Below are 17,674 nucleotides of genomic sequence, written 5' to 3' on the forward strand. Positions count from 1 at the left end.
CTGAAGGCGGGGGAAATGGTAAGCTGTCTGCCAGTCAGGGATTAGGCCAGCAAAATATCCGATACGCCGATGGGAAAGGGGCTTCAGAGCACTGAGACAAAGTTTAACTCAGAGGAGTACACCAGACTAACAAATTAAAATCACACTCTAGTAGAGCAAATAAAATTTCCACACAAAAATTTAAAATCATAATGAAAATTTAAAATATATCGTTTCGAAATTACTAATTAACGGCACAATTTATACATTCTTACTAACATAACCGCAGTGTATTTTTAAAAGGTTCATTTCAAGAAAAAAACCTAACCAAAATCATCTACATTAAACTAACTTGGTTTCAAAAGCCAGACGGTAAACGTAAACACGAAGCCATTTCAAAACGAATATACTTAGCAGGAATGCCAAATACTACCGTATTTTTGATGAACGGTTGCAATACTTTACAAAACCGTTAAAATTAACTGTTTCAAATATTTTATTCAATGATAACCTTTTTATATACTCGTTTTGAGTATTGAAGTTAATCATGGAGTTCTTCTGGTCATATATATTTGAAGTACAATGAAATTAATTTCCCACGCTACACATTTTTTTTTATCCAAAATTTTCCATTGTGGTAACCGAAAGGAAAAACAATAGATAACAATTATTAAATATTATTATACATGAAATAAAAATTCATGTCCTCAATAACTTTTTTTTTGTGGTTTCATTCACAGGAAATATCTTGTATAAACTAAATATATGAAAACCCGCCATTGTTCAGTGAGGTAACTTATAAAAAATATATATATTACAACTATTCGACTTCGAAACTATTCACATTCTATTCGAAAATTTTACTATTCGATTCGAAAATATTCGACCATCAAAATCCACTATTCGCACACCCCTAAAAATATTATTTAAAAATCTATTTTAATGTACTTCACATGTATTTAGACATATATTATTACTGTAAATTGATTATTTTAAAGGGAGTAGTGTCTTGGTTAAAATGACATTTAGCAACCACACTTACCTATTGGTTAACAAATTATTTTGATTGACATGCACTCATAAAATAACATATTTCATTAGCGCTTTTTTGATTAGCGCTCTGTTTTCCTGGAACCAAATTAGGCATTACTTCGAGGGTGGATGTATAGTTATATGTATATTGGCAGGAGTTAGTCACCAAAAAGGAAAGGTTAGACGTCATGACAACCTGTTGCCCGGGACTCTTAGAGCCCTGTTATTTATAAAGGCAAATTTATATATTCATATAATTTATAAATAAAAATAATTATGACCTTGATGTATGTATATTCTCAATAGTTTAAGTTAAATACTAAATACAAGAAGTTGTTTTAATCCTACTTTTTAACTCAATATAATGTGAATTGTGTAGTAAAATCAGAAGAGCAAAGTTGTTATTTTTAATGCTAATAATTTGGCAGTTTAATAAATACAATAATTTGTAAACAAAAATGAAGTATATGTTTTACCAGGAGGATTAAAGTGATGAATAAAATATATCATGCCTCAGTTACATTAGTAACATCAGTAACATTTTTATTGTCACACCCGTGATGAAATTTTTCCAACAGTAATACTACAGATTCACAATTTCAAAACAACTTAGCAATAAACAACATACGTGATCTCATTTTTACAAGGGCTTAGTCTCTTTAAACTAAAATATTAGATGATGACTAAACGTTTGTGTAATTTCTGTTACAGGTGTAACTTTAATTATTACACTTTTAAAATGCTAATTATTTTCCAATTTCTTATTTTAAAAAAACTTCAGTTCTGTTGAATTATAAAAGTCAATCTTTAATCTTATAACTTTCTTGAAATTAAAACAACTGTGGTTGATCTAATAAATAGTTATCCATAATTCATTCAATTTAGGATTCTTGATAGCCAACAATAACCACAACATTTGAGAGCTTAAAAATAATAGAAGAAACATAATTTCAAAAAATTTTCTTATATTGTTATCATTTAAAATGTTTATAGAGTATAAATATAAGCACTGGCTTCATAATTATATTAAATTTTAACCTTAAGGCTCATTTCATGTGAAATTAGTCTTACAGGTATGGTTTAAGAAGAATTTAATGTGCAAGGTATTATAAGACTCTTTTCTCAGGCTTACAAATACTGTAGGTAATCATGGTGCATGTGTATCTTGTTTTGGTGTTATTACTTTATTAATATATTTGCATAAAATTCAAGTAATATTTTGGTTTTATTTAACTTTGTACATCTCTTTTTGAGGTCATGCTGATAATCTTGTGTAAAAGACATCCTTACCAATTGTTCTTTGCATTTATTCATAGGACAAGTTGGTGATGTTTTCCAAAGATGCAGAGATTGATGCCAACTTGGTTGTGAAGAAGTTGGCTGAGATTTTGGCAGCACGAGGCAAGAAACGTACAGATCGTCGTCAGCAGATTGAGCTTCTTCACGAGCTCCTGGGCATAGCTCAGTCACACAACCTGGGTCCAGCTGTCGCATTGAAAATTAAATTTGCCATTGTCTCTTCAATTTTCGACTACAACCCTAAAGTTTCTGATGCAATGAAACCAGAACTGTGGGCCAAGTATGTGTAAACTAGATTTGGGTTTAGTGTTTTATGTGATTTGTCAGTTTTTGGGAATATGTTTATTTATATCTGGCAGAAATTTATGACTGGGTTAGTGAAAAAAAAAATGAAAGTGTTGTTTCTTGCCGGAGGTACTGTGAATGGATGGGAAGAGACTGGCCTAAAAAAATAGGAAGCACAAACCTGTTATTCATTTCAGTATAATAAATATATGGCAAAAAGTAAGAGGGGAAAGAACGTTTGAAAAGAAAAGCTGCAGGAAGCAGGAGCATACTGAGAAAACTAACCGGTGCAAACAATTTTGGCCACTTCATGATCAGACCCCAGTTAAGGGGGTGTCAACAAAAAATTAAATTTCAAATTTATAGCTACTACTATGCATTGTTGAGACACTGGACCATAGAACCCAGTTATTTTTTCTGTTTCCCATCCATGTCAAAGGGGTACTTTTTTTATTTAAGTGTTACATAGATAGTAAAAGTTGGTCTAGTATTAGTGGAGTCAAACCAAGTCAAGTTGATAGGGAGTGAATTGAAATTTCTTTTTTGCCGTAAAAAATATTTTGGTTTATTTGAACTAAATTTCTTTTTTAAAAAAACCACAAAAATTATGGAAAAATAATTTTTAAAAAAAATTGTGGTCCTTACCTACATGGAAAAAAGGGAAAAGGTAGAATAGAAGGTTGATTCAGTATTGTTTTAGTCGGTTACCACCATTTTCTAGTTACCAAAACATTTTTAAAAACTAACATTTTTGTTTAGAAACTCACCCTACATTTTATTAAAATTAATTCAAACAAGAGGGGTGTGGTAAAATGTGTGGCTGATGCTTCCATTAATAGCAACCTGCTTTTCAGATGCCAAAGATATAATGATACACAAGATTGCTACTCTATTCCCTTATTGTTTCAGCATTCATATATAATTTTTGTGTGGTTTTGGTAAACAGTGCGACTGTGCTGAGACAGAAATCATATTTTCACAGAAAATATCACAAATTGCTTGAATACTTAATAATTGCACCTTTTAAGTCATAAAACAGTTTTGGAGAAATGTTATTTCTCTATTCAAAGTTTACTTGAACTTGATAATCAGTCCTTGAATGCATGCATAGTGGTTATCGAAGGATGACATAACTGTTTTAAAATATGTCTGCTTATATTTCCTCCTGCTTCTATAAAAAAGGAGGGTAAGATGCAGCGCTAATATTTACAATGTGTGTGTGGCAAAGAAAACTACAGAAAACTCACCCATTCCACCAGCCCCTGCATTCCGTGAGTTTTCAATTGTGTGCATAAATTACATAGGTTTATGTGCAGTATTTTTTTTTTTTTTAAATAATTTGTAAACAATACTGCCACATAGACCTTTATAGTCCTACTATTGAATCAGGTTACTGGAGAAAGTATTTGCCCACATGACTATTTAAGGAGGATTCGGACACAATTTTTCTCAAAAAACTGGGATTGTGCCTAGCTCTATAAAATACTCAAAACTTGTTTTATTTTGCATTTGCACATTCAATATGTTTTCTTAGAATTGTTGTATATGTTTTCTTTATTTAATTTGTTAAAATTTACACATATACATATCATGTTCCCACTATCCACCTCAATTGTGTGTTTCTCTCATGTTAGCTATTATCCTCACACTCTGGGCACGGGCCGTAAAGCTTGTAATGCAAAAAATATCAGCTGTTACTAGTATTAACATTCCTCATGCTTTTTACAACTGGATAAAGTCACTATTTACGAGATCGTATAAATAACAGTGTGTACGAAAGGTGGGCACGATTACACCACACGAAACACTGTAACATACACTAGATTTTTTTAATGTTTGCTATGGGAGAGACGGTAGCATAACAAGTTTAAGCATCCAAGACCGGCTGCAGCGCAGAGAAGGGGTGCAGGCGACTGATTGGCCACGTGGCAGTGAGCTGGCGAGGAGGGCCAGCTCACATTCCATTTTGTTTGCTATAATAGTATTTAATAATTATTGGTATTTTATTTATTAAGACTAAATACACACACATAATATCAAATATATTTGGTTCAAAAAAAAAAACACTATTTTTCTTCAGGAGTGGGGGAGGGGGTTAAAATGAGCCACCTCTGATTTTACGAATGCAATCCATGGAATCGTGAGCATACTTCAAATCGAGGTTATAGTATGTTGAATTAACTGTCAATAGAAATCACATTCCAGGCTAGTTTTTATTGTAGAGTTTGATTGCTTGTAATTTAAATGGTTTGTGGTAATTTTTTAAAATGACTGTACAGGTTGCTGACAAGCATAGAAGACACTTTACAGTTGCTTTTGAACACACCCAACCTGACTGTCAGTGAACTCGTTCAAGAAGATGGTGAGGTGTTTGACAATCCTCCATACCGTGTGCGAGGCTGCATCCTCACCACAGTTGAGCGTCTCGACGAGGAGTTTGTCAAGTTACTGAAGGAATGTGACCCTCACTCCAACGAATATGTTGACAGGTAACATACTACTTGGATTATAGATGTGTAGAGCAATTTTTTTAATCATATTTTAGGACTGATGAATCTTGCAATGGTTATGTCAGGCCTGCCACTAAAATCAGTTTCTAAGTCCTGTTTGCAGCATTTAAAATTCCTGTAACATCAGAAATATATCTCTACATTAGGTTTTGCTGTAATTTGAACTGAACAGAGTAAAACAAAAAATTTAAAAATTTTGATAAAAAACTGACAAGCTTTCATTGAGTTTATTTCCTTGTAATGTAAAATGAAATATCAGATATTCGTTTTTACTTCATATTCATGCCTCTTAAGTATTTTTATTGTTTACTAATATAAATCTATATAATTTAAGTTATTTACAAGTTTACAAGGAAGGAATGTATGTATTTTGCATCATTCTGTTGATTTTGACTTTTTCCCTGCAAATCATTGGTTGGCATTGGTTGGCTTGACAGTCAGACCTGAAGATTTTAACTTTCTACTAGTGATGGGTCAATTCCTGTTTTTTCCCGGTTCTCAGTTTAGTACCGATTCTTAAAAATCGGTTCTCGGTTCTGACTTAAAAAATAAAATAAACATTATTCACACATTATTTATGGGGTGTTTCCAGTAATAAAACTTAATTTTTTTGGCTACAAAAAAAACAATTAAAAGCCCTGTGTTTCCTCTTAGTTTTGAGTAAATTTTGCTATAAGTATAAAATAAAACACTTTCTATGTCAATAATTCTGAATCAATACTTTTAGTCTGTTTAGCTGTAATGATAGCTTAATTAGAAAAATCCCTTGATTATTTGAGAATAAATTAAAAATATTATACTTACAAAATCATACTGTAGTTCTGCAATAAATTAATTTAAACCATCACCAACAACTACGGCTCTACCTTCAAAGTGCTGCACTTATCTTGACACTCACTTGTTAAAAACAGGTTACAAGTATAAAATCAAATGTACATATGTTCTTACCAATGCTGGTCTGAGAGTTCAATTTAATAGCATACTGTTATTTAGGCCTACTCTATGCAGTAGGTAACAGCCATTTTGAATGTGTTCATAGAAACAATGGTAGTATTGATATCCAATGTAGGTAAGAATACAAATGACATAATAATTTTACTTGTTGATAATTATTTATTGTTGTGAGATGACTACCAACAGCAATGAGCCAAGGTGATAGCCACTGAACATAAAAACAAACAAGTACAAAACAACAACAAAACAAAATAACAAATATCAAAATAAAATATCAAAATAAAATCTATTATATTACATACTGTAGGATCTACTAATTGTATTGTTACAGTAGCTAACAATTAAGAACTGAACATATTATATTGTAGTGGTGCACCGATGCTGATACCAATTAATCGTAATCGGCGATTATGGGTACATTCCGATTAATCGTAATCTGCGATTATCTCAATGATTACTTTGCCGATTATCTACACATTTCATTTAATCTTAAGTATTCACTAAAAAGGATATTATGAAACCATTTCTTTGCGATTCAGATAAATTATTTGGAATGAAGTAAAACGTTTTTAATAATACGATACATACTGCATTTGTGCAAAGTGTCATGTATACTCAGCCCGGCGTAATTATGTTTTTACAGTGTAATATTTTTTTAGGCATTTTAGGACGAAATACGGTAATATATATGTGTGTGTGTGTGTGTGTACATATACATATATGTATATATGTATATGTGTGTGTATATGTGTGTGTACATATACATATATGTATATATGTATATGTGTGTGTATATGTATGTGTGTATATATATATACATACACACATATATATACATATATGTATGTGTGTATATATATATACATACACAAATATATATATACATATACACACATACATATATATACATATATATATATCTAATATATATATATACATATATATATATCTAATAAATAAAATTCTCGTGTCACAGTTTTCGTTGCCATACTCCTCCGAAACGGCTTGACCGATTTTGATGAAATTTTTTGTGCTTATCCGGTATCTATGAGAATCGGCCAACATCTATTTTTCATCCCCCTAAATGTTAGGGGTAGTCCACCCCTAAATTTTTTTTGTATTTCCAGTTTTTGGTAGGAAATCACCATGGCAACGGCTGTTGCTTTGTTGATGCTTCATTCGTCTCTATGGCAACTGCTATTTCATTGTTAGTGCAGTCCTCATCACCGTTGAAATTTTGCAAGTACTTTAAATATCAAAAATGGCCCTCTTTTTTCAAGTATATATATTTTACAGACTTGAAACTTCACAGTAATGTTCCTTATGTTACGCAGGATGACATTTTCCGAAAATTAGATCCCATAGCATAGGTGGTTAAAACCAGGCAACAGTGGGTACTTTGTCTGCATGAGAACAGTATTTTGCATTGTTCATGCCTTCTGCGTCTCCATGGCAACAGGCATCGCGCGGCAGTGGTGTACCCACAACGAGGGGCATGTATTATGAGCGGCGCAAGAGTGATCTGCCTGTAGACTGCCGTAGCGAAGTACGGGTACATCAGTTTTATGTTGCGTGCACGAGTCGGGAAACCATCGGTACATTATACAGCATTGTAATAAATTTTCACGGAATTTTTTATTATTTACCATTACTGTAAATGGGAGATGTGGCATAATTCTTTTTCCATTAGTATAGCCGTGCGAAGCCGGGTCGGGCAGCTAGTGTATATATGTATGTATATATATATATATATATATATATATATATATATATATTACAAAATTCCTCTAACACCGTCAGATCTTGATTATAGATACTTAAATTTTAATAAATCTCATTGCCTCGAACAATAAAAAATATATTTTTCATAAATGTTTGTTTACGTTGAGTCTTTTGTTCTCTCTCTCTCTTGTGTAGTGAAAAAGTATTTATAATTTTATATATTCAGTAAACATAAATAAAATCACATGTGCTAGAATGGGATCAGTGTCGTTTTTATATTATAGTGCAGGCCTGCCGTTTTTACGGATTTTATCCGTTTTCACGGATATTTGAAGCTTAAAACGGACTAACGAATAAACGGCGACATTCGCGTATATTTACGACGCTTCCCCGATATTTTCATATTTGAATTTCGTTCGTGTAAATATTTACATTCAACTACCTATTTGAAGTTGTCAAACCATACGAGCATTCAACAGTAAAGCAAACACATTACGTGTAGCGCCATGAAACTTCCAATCGTTTAACCACAAACCAAAAACATTTACTCCCACATAGCGTTTCATGAAGTACAATATCTATGGTTTCGGGGGAAATGTTTTTTGTTTGTTGAGTTAAACGGTAAGAATTGTCATGGCGTCAGTAAACATTGGTATTTTTTGCCATTACAATGTTTTAGGTGCGTCATTTGTTTACAAACTTCTTACGTGATTTTTAAGTAGTAGTTTTGGTCTTAGCTGATTGTGATGGAGAAAAAACGAAAGGCTTCGCCGGACAGGTCACTTTATAAACAGCGTTATCGTAAAGAATGGGAGCAAGAATTGAAATGGCTGAGGCGTGGCAAAACGGAATTTTCCGCCGTTTGTTCGACTTGCAACTCGGAACTGAACGTGACAAAGGGCGGCTTGAAGACGCAAGTTCATGCGAAAAACCAACGAGCTGCTGATCAGAGTTGTTCTTTGACGAGTTTTGTAACCAAACCAAACAAAATAATTGATTCAGAACTGTTATGGGCGAACTTCGTTTGCGAAAACAATTTATCTGTGAAACTCAGTGATAATTTCACGAAACTTGTCCCGCAAATTTTTCCCAATAGTGAAATCGCAAGAAACTTTCCTTGTTCTCGCACTAAAACTAGCCAGATAATTATTCAATCTTTGCTTACATCAGCTGCAGATTATGTTACCTATGCAATGAAAACACAATTTTTCACACTGATGATTGATTAATCAACTGATGGTACAGTCACTAGGCAGGTTGTAGTTTTAGCTAGGTTCTTTCCATCTGAATTGTTGAAACTCATCTGTACAAAGTAATGGCTTCGAGTGGTGCTGCAACTGGAGAAAATCTGCTGTGGAAAGGGTTTTCAGCAATCTCAAGATGGTTAAAACTGTTCACAGATCGTCAATGGAATCACCAATATTAAATGTGCTGTTGCATTGCAGAATGAGAACATCTGCAGGTCTTGCTTTCAAGCCCACTGACGAGATGCGGAAAAGAGCACAGAACATGAAAAAGTAGCTAGTTAATGATGTGAAATACATTTGTTTTTTTAAACTTGTAAATAACTTCAGTTGTATGGATGTATTTATAGTTTGTAAATAAGAAAAGCACCAAAGCCTATACTGAAGAGAAATTTTTAAATTACTTTTCATTTTATTGTGATACCAACTATTAGTTTTGTAATGTAAGTGGCAAATCTTAAAAATCTTTACATTCATTTGATTTTTTTTATTATGTTTTGGAATGCAATGTATATTTAAAATTACCGCGAAAAATAAATTATGTCAATTACGGCGATAAATTTTACAGGATTTTTAAATGCTGTAAAGAGGATTTAGGAACCTAATTTGGTGGCAGGCCTGGCATGAAGTGTCACAGTATGAAATTAATGGGAAAACATGTTTTCCACTGCTTTGTAAACTTGCAAAGGCAATGCTTATTCTTCCACACAGCAATGCAGGGGTGGAAAAGATATTTAGTAAGCTTAACCTTATCAAGACAGCGCACAGGTCATGTCTTTAATCGCCAATGTTAAATGCTTTGTTGCATATCTCTTCTAGGAAGAATATGGCAGAATTCCAGCCAACAGAAGAAATGAGGAATAGGGCAAAACATCTGAAAAAGTGATATTTAAATACTGCCAATGGTGAAGTGTAGGCTACGTGTGTGTAAATACTTGTATAAAGTGTTAAAAAATTGAATGGTTTTGATTGAAGTATAGTTACGTACATTATGATCAAGTAATTTTCATAAAAATTGCATATTTTTTGTATTTTTTAATGTATTTTTGTGTACCCTATTAAAAAAAATTAATGCATAATACTTCAAATTTCAGGTTGTAAAGGATTTTTCAAAGGTCCCCAAAAGTCACCAAAAAGTCACTGATTTTTGCTGTTGGAACCTGGAAGACACCTTTATAACTATAAACAGATTAATAGAAAATATTGCAGGCACTTGAATGGATGAACTTGTACTTTTACGTATCATGTTTATTAATTTGTTAAATGTTTGTTAAAACTATTACCTTGAAAACCCAAAAAATTGTGAATATCGGGCTATACCGATACTAAAATGATTTCATTGGTATGTTGCTACTTTGTTTTTTGTTCCTTTACCAAGAGCTTAGGTTTAATCTTTTCAGTGTTGAAATATGTATATATCTATGAACTGGAATTGCTTTGTCAAGTATTTGAATGGAACTATGTTAATTCTTTTTACTTCTTCTAGGTTAAAAGATGAAACTAGAGTTTCTGCAATTATTGATAAAGTCCAGGAATATTTGGAAAGGCAGGGAATAACTTCAGAGTTGTGCCGCATCTACATGCGAAAAATTGAACACTTGTATTACAAATTTGATCCCAATGTACTGAAACAAAAGCAAGTAAGTTAACCACAACATAATTATTTGTAAATATCGTAATTGTGTCTGTTTAGGTGTTTATGTTGTTATGGATATTAGTATTTCTACCTGAGGTTTGGATCAAAGAGGTGTAGTGGTAAAACACTTGACTGACATTCCAGATGACCCGGGTTGAAGTCCTGGTCCAGCCATCCTGTGTTTGGTTTACCATGGTTTACTGACATCTATCCAGGCCAATGCTGGAATAGTTTCAGGCTAGAGGCCATAGCAAGTGCCTTCCCTAGTTTCCTGGAACTGATCTGGGGTGTCTCTTGTCTCTTATGTCACTGAAGAAACCACTCCAGGCAGCTGTCAGGATGGTTTCTGTATAGAGGCCATACCTGGTGCTGTCCTCAGTCTCTTGGAACTGTTATACGGAGTGTGTCTGTCCCTTATGACCTCGAAGAAACCACTCCAGGCAAATGCCGGGATGGTTTCTTGCTAGAGGCATATCTGATGCCTTCCCCAATTTCCTTGAACTGTGATGTGGAGTGTCTCTTATGACCTTGAAGAAACCACCCCAGGCAATTGCTGGGATGGTTTCTGGCTAGAAGTGATGTTTCCTTGAATTGTGGTATGAAGTGTGTCTGTCTCTCATGATCTCATAGAAATCATAAACCAGTGTCAATCTTATTAAATGTGTTGAATTGTAAGTGGGACAAGGATATAAGTTGCTATAATAGGTTCCACGTGATTGAAACTTTCAATTTACTTTCAATATTGAATTGTTTCAACTCTTAAATGTTATGTTTAGATAAATTTGTTGCTTCGGTTACACACAGTGTTTAAAAAAAAAATTAACAAATAAACTATTATAGATAAGTCTGGGGAAAATAAATATTTTTAGCTGTATAATTCAGTAGACACCTTGTGTCACAGTAACCTATATTGGCATTATAATACAAGTGTTCTAGCAATGAAAGGAACTAATTTTCTGCAACACAACCACCTCTGCTTGGGCGTAAACATCTGTACACAATATCCCGACACCACTGCATACTCCCACTGCATGGTGGCCACACATTAGGCTTGCTAGGAAGTAGAAGCACCAAATAGCTGCCACAATACAAAGCAAAAAATCTGACTCAGATACAGTGTAATGCATTCCAAACTCGAGAATTACATGTCCTGCAAAAATACTGCAGTTACTTGCATAAGAGTCGCACCTGCGTTTGGGTTGCATCTATGGTTTTGGGCATAAAAATCTTGGAACATTTTCACCGTAAGGATTGCCCTCGAATATGGGTTGCACCATACATTTGTCTTCAGTAAGTTTCTATAAATGCAAGTGAAATCTTTATGTTCCATGTCTCAGCTTATTGGTGTGAAAGAAATACGGTACTGTTGTTGACTCTGTCCTTCTTTGGCTGCTTTCTGTCCTACTTTATTACTTTGAAAGGGGGGTGTGGCAGTAGTGGTATGTTACTTCTCTCCCCTTCCCCTTTTATGGCCACTCCTTTTCGTGCACTACCTAAAAAAAGACAAAGGAAAGGAATACTATTTTTTTATGCCCACATTACAAGCACGCACATTACAGTCAGCAAGAAACTTGTGCCAGGCTGTAGAAGTATGAAAGCCACACTTCAAAACACCAACCATGGCTACAGTTTTGTCATGGAATGTTGCAGTTAAAAGCGTGGAAATGTCACTCAAAATCAATAATGTTGGGGAATAGTAGCATCGTAAAAACCGGTTAAGTGCTAGTTCATGAACCTTTACAACGATAAGGAGGGAGGGAGAACCATCAACACTGCTATCACACACACTCACATACACAAACTCTGGCTGGTTTATTTTTCTGTCTTTCTTCTCCTACAGCTAAAATAAGTGCATAGCCAGTTGTGGGCTACCCATGTCTCATAGTAAATGTGTACCTCTACTTACATAACATTTACATTTTTAAGCAGTGACCTAATTCCATTTTTACTTTCACTTAAGGCGTCACTTCCATAATTTTAAATATAACAATCTCTTGAAATATGAAAATGGTACAATGAGTGCTCATTTGACAGATTAGGTTGCACTAGTATTGTTTACATATCTCCTTGGTAAACAATTATCTAGTGGTTTTAAACTACATTTTGATCCATTGCAAGTTCTTTACCGACCTTTGAAAGTTAACCTTTTTTTTTTTTTAGTGGAGAGAGGAAGTCTTATACACCAACTTAATAGTTCCTACCTTGGCCTTTAGCTTGTATCTTAAATGTCTATCATGAACCATTGTGACATGGTCACTCACCGTTCATCATCCTGGCTTAAGAAGCTTTTCCTGGCCGAGTTGATGTTTATTTATCACAATAGTACTTATCTGTTATATTTCCACCTTAAAAAATTTCTATACTTCGTCATATCGATATTCCCTCCCATTCAACTATCGCAGTTTTTATTGATAATTTTACAATCCGTAGTTCTGAATGTCTAGGTGGTGTTCGTTTCTGTATTTCAGTGACAATGAATGAAATTTTTAATTTTAGAAAATAGTGTCGACTTATTGCAAGACCCATTTGTTACAGTTTTAAATGACATTAAAGCATTTTACGAGTCAGTAATAAAAGATTTAGAATTTTTGGATTTATAAAATTAACCTGTACATTAGATATCCATATAGATTATAAAATCATTGAATCAATATTGTTGTATCATAATCAATTTGGTAGGTGTGAAGATCTATTTGGTCGGTGGTAGGTGAGAATATAACAGGTAAGTACTGACGTCAGCCGGGGCTACGCCCCATGAGCCTAGTCAGTCTCCGTTTCCTCAACATTCCTCTCCCCTTCCCCGGCATTTGTACCGCCATGTACGTAGTCGTGTGTTTGAATTGCGCGCCACGAACTACCACAAGAGGGCGCTTAGAAGCAGTGCGGCGATCCCTAAAATTGCTATGTTAATATTAATTGTAAGCCTTTTTGTTGTTTTCATCCATCTTCGCCCCAGTGCTGTGTAATTTACTTGTGTTTTCTTTAATTTAAATATGTTACTTGAAATAACCACAGACGTTGCCCGGGCGGACCCGAACAGGCACGGACTTGGACGAGGGTAGGAATGTTTTTATATAAATTATCATTAATTAAGTAGATATTAACAAACTTTAAACTGTCAGTAATTTTTATATATTTTTTAATGTTGATCTGTAATTTGCTTAACTTTCGCCGGGGCACGGAATCGTAGGATATAGTAACGGTAATTGTGTTGGAGCGAAGGGCGCCATGTTGCCACCTGCGAGCGATGAGCTCAGCCCAGTCCATCTTCATCACTGACCGAGAGCAGACGCGCCAGCACCCCGGGGACTTCACCTTTGTTCTGCACTGACCAAGTAATTCTGTCTCGTTAAGTATTTCTGAATCTCTTTCGCTCGTCATCCTCGGGGCAGCTCTCGGCCAGCGGGCTGTTTAATTAATTAATTGTCTCAGTCGAGTTTTCAGCAATCGTGTAATAAGTAAATTTTGTAGCATGGCCACGTGTGTGGACCATGCCTTCACCTAAGTCGATTCGTGCCTCAGGCTTTTTCTACCGTGTAACGTGTAACGGACGTGGAGATAACGTGTTAGTGAAATTAAATCTGGGAATAAAATATAAACTGAGTATTTTATTTAACCACGTGGTGAGTGACTTAGCCTAGGAGTGTGGCGTGCCCGACGCCTAGAGCGGGCCAGGTCTGGAAAGGTAGGATAGAAAGGGCTGGTAACTCGTCCCCACTTGGGCTACGTAACGCCCTGAGAGAGAGACTCCGCCGGGTCCACGTGCCCTTCCACGTGGTGGCGCCCATATTTAACATCTTAAATTCACCGGTAACGCGCGAGCAGCCCTCAAATGGCGCCCAAGAGCGTGGGGCGAGTTACATCTTCCGCGAAAACCAGACCTGTACGAGCGTGTGAGATAGGCGGTTGTTACGCGGAGCGCGCGGAACTAAAGTTCGCGCTGGAACTATTGTTCGCGCGGAGCGTATAGCGGGACTCTGGCGCGCCGGCCACGTGACCAGCCGGGCGCGCGCTTCCAGGAATTCGCTGCGAGCAGCCAGGTGGCCGCATTCCTCGCGACAACAGCAGCCGGGCCAGGTCAGTGTGTGTGTGTACCGCCATCCGCGTCGCGTCGCGTAGCGAAGGGAAGAGGGGCAATCGACCGGCCTCACCACCACACGACCATGTCGGACAACCACGGACTTGACAAAAATCCGGGCGCGATTAAGGCAAGTGAGTTGTTTCAAAAGAATAGCTTATATTGTGTTATGTGCGCGCGACCGCGCCAGGTGAGCGGGACGGCGATTTCTTCGTGGACGGACACGTGCGTGTGCGTAGGACAGTATGAAGCGCAGCCGAACCACGAGCAGGCAGAACGGGCGGATCAGTTTGAGGCGGGACACGGGAAGTGCACGGATGCGGAGTGTGAGGGCAAGACGCGGGAGGGAGGCTGGTGCCGGAACTGTCGCGCGTTCAAGCACACGGCGTGTCTCGCGAAGTCCGAAATAATCTCCTTTCAAGACGGGTGGTACACGTGCCAGTGGTGCCACCACGTGAGAATAGCGGGCCCGTCAGGCCGCAGCCCGGTGAGAGACGCCGCCGACACACCACGGAGCAGGGTACCTCTCATAGGACACGTGGAGCTACCGGAATTTGCGGGCAGAACCAGCGACGATCCGCGGAGATTTGTACACGCGTGTCGGGAACGCCTGAATCGCTACGGAGTGCCGGAGTGTGAGTGGGCGAACAGGGTGAGCACCGCGCTCAAAGGCGACGCCAAGACGTGGTGGCAGATCGTCCAGGAGTATGACATGCCGTGGACCGAGTTCGCGAGATTGTTCGAGGCCAGATTCGCGGACGTGAAGACAGAGATGAGAGTGCGGACGGAGCTGTATTGTCTCGAGCAAGGCGCGACGGAGGCGGCGGAGGCGTTTATCATGAAAAAAATACGTCTGTACAAGCGGCTGTTTCCCGGAGAAGAACCTACCGGAGTGCTGGAGCGGGTAGTTGAGCTGATGCGCCCGGAATTTCGCCCGTATTTACGCCCGATGACGCGGCGTCCGGCAGAGGAGTTCGTCCAACAGGCGCGCGTCTTAGAGCAGGACCTACGAGCTGTCAGACCGACCAGGATCCACGCCACCCTGAGCACCAAGCAGGAAGACACGACGCCCGCCGACACCAAGGCGCTGGTGCCCTACACGGCGCCCACCCGAGACCAAGCTAGGCGCGACGAACCCGGACCGAGCGGCCACGCGCAGCTGACATGGCGGAGACGGACTACCGGCGGCAGCCCACCACCTCAGTGCCACACGTGTCCACCAGGCACGTTCCATTGGCACGAGAACTGCCCGGTGAGGAACAAGTTCCGGCCTGACTTCGCGGCGCAGCAGCCGTCGGGAAACGGACGGCAAGGGGGCGGCGCGCTAAGACAGCCCACCTCCCCCGCCTCACCTAACAACAACAGACCTACGGCGGCGGGGCCTCTCCTGGGTCACGTGGGAGCGGCGGAGGCCGACCTGTTGCGCATTCCGGTGGTTGTCAACGGGCGCGCAGTCCACGCGCTTGTTGACACCGCCGCCAGCCACAACTGTGTGGCGGCACGCGTGATTGGCCGTGACAACTTCGAGTACCACCCGGGCCAACTCCAGCTGGCTACCACGGGGGACGCCTGCTACACCCAGGGCGTCGCGACGCTGGAGGTGGACGTGCGGGACCAACGGTCCGTCACGACGGCGCTGGTGGTGGAGCAGTTACGTGATGACGTCATTCTGGGGCTACCCTGGCTCTACGAGCAGCACGCAGCCATCGACATCCGGGCCGGCTGCGTCCACGTCGGCACCCAGGGGCGGCGGACCATCCACGGGCTGGGTAAGCCTACTCCACCAGCAGTAAACCAGGTCAGTCTCGACGAGTTCCAGCACGGAGTTCCCCCCGAGTTTCGTGCTACCATCCAGCAGGTCCTCGATCATCAGTGTAATGTGTTTGCGTCCGCGGACCCGCTGAAACGTACCACCATAGCTGAGCATGCCATCCCGACCCATCCTCACGAGCCAATGTTTATCCCACCCGGTAGTTACGGCCACGTTGGTAAACAGACCATCCTAGACCAGGTTCAGGACATGTTGCATGACGGGATAATTGAGCCTAGCGAAAGTCCGTATAATTTCCAGGTCGTGTTGGCAGAAAAAAAAGACGGGAAACTACGCTTCTGTGTCAATTTCAAACCTATCAATAGAGTGACAATTAATGCCCCACCCCCCCTGCTGAACATGGCCGACACACTTTCAGGCCTGGGTAACGCCAAGATATTTTCTTCCCTCGACCTAAAATCTGGGTATTGGCAGGTGCCGATACGTCCGGCGGACCGACCCAAGACGGCGTTCACAGCCCCAGACGGGCGGAGATTTCAGTTTTGCGCGATGCCATTCGGCCTACAGGACGCCCCCGCTACCTTCCAAGGGATGATGACACGGGTCTTAGACAACTACTCGGGCAAGTTTGCGGCCGCGTATCTGGACGACATAATTGTTTGGTCTCAGACGTGGGAAGAACATGCGCATCATTTAGCATTAGTCTTGGAACGCCTGGCGAGCCATGGTCTGACATGCAATCGCGAAAAATGCCACCTGGGGACCACAGAACTAGATTTCCTGGGCTTAGTGGTTAACGCGGACGGAAACCGACCCACGGAAAAACAGCTGAGTGTAATTATCAACAAGGAGCCCCCACGCACGCGCAAGCAACTGCAAAAGTTCTTGGGGCTAGCTAACTGGCTGCGAGCCTTCGTCCCAGAGTTCTCGGTAGTAGCGGCGCCGATGACAGAACAGCTGTCACCCAAACGTCCGTTCAGGTGGACCGTGGAAGCCCAGAACGCTTTTGACGAGCTAAAACGCAGATTTCAACAGTGCCACTTACTCGCGCGGCTGGACCCAGGCAGACCCCTGATCGTACAAACAGACGCGAGCGAGAAGGGCATCGGGGCCATCCTGTTACAACTCGGCGACGACGGCGAGCCTCGGGTGATTGAATATGCA

The 17,674-nt window shown here is 39.2% G+C and overlaps 1 protein-coding gene across 1 annotated transcript in view; it reads left to right on the top strand.

Moving 5' to 3' along the window:
• LOC134529613 (eukaryotic translation initiation factor 3 subunit C) overlaps positions 1-17,674 on the top strand; it is a 98,176-nt gene that overhangs the window by 50,171 nt on the left and 30,331 nt on the right. Inside the window, exons 9-11 of the mRNA XM_063363899.1 lie at positions 2,328-2,590; positions 4,875-5,084; positions 10,512-10,665. Coding sequence (XP_063219969.1) covers positions 2,328-2,590; positions 4,875-5,084; positions 10,512-10,665 — 627 coding nt within the window. The remainder of the gene's footprint in view (positions 1-2,327; positions 2,591-4,874; positions 5,085-10,511; positions 10,666-17,674) is intronic.

Source organism: Bacillus rossius, chromosome 2, assembly GCF_032445375.1.
Source record: "Bacillus rossius redtenbacheri isolate Brsri chromosome 2, Brsri_v3, whole genome shotgun sequence".
NCBI classification, from domain to species: domain Eukaryota; kingdom Metazoa; phylum Arthropoda; class Insecta; order Phasmatodea; family Bacillidae; genus Bacillus; species Bacillus rossius.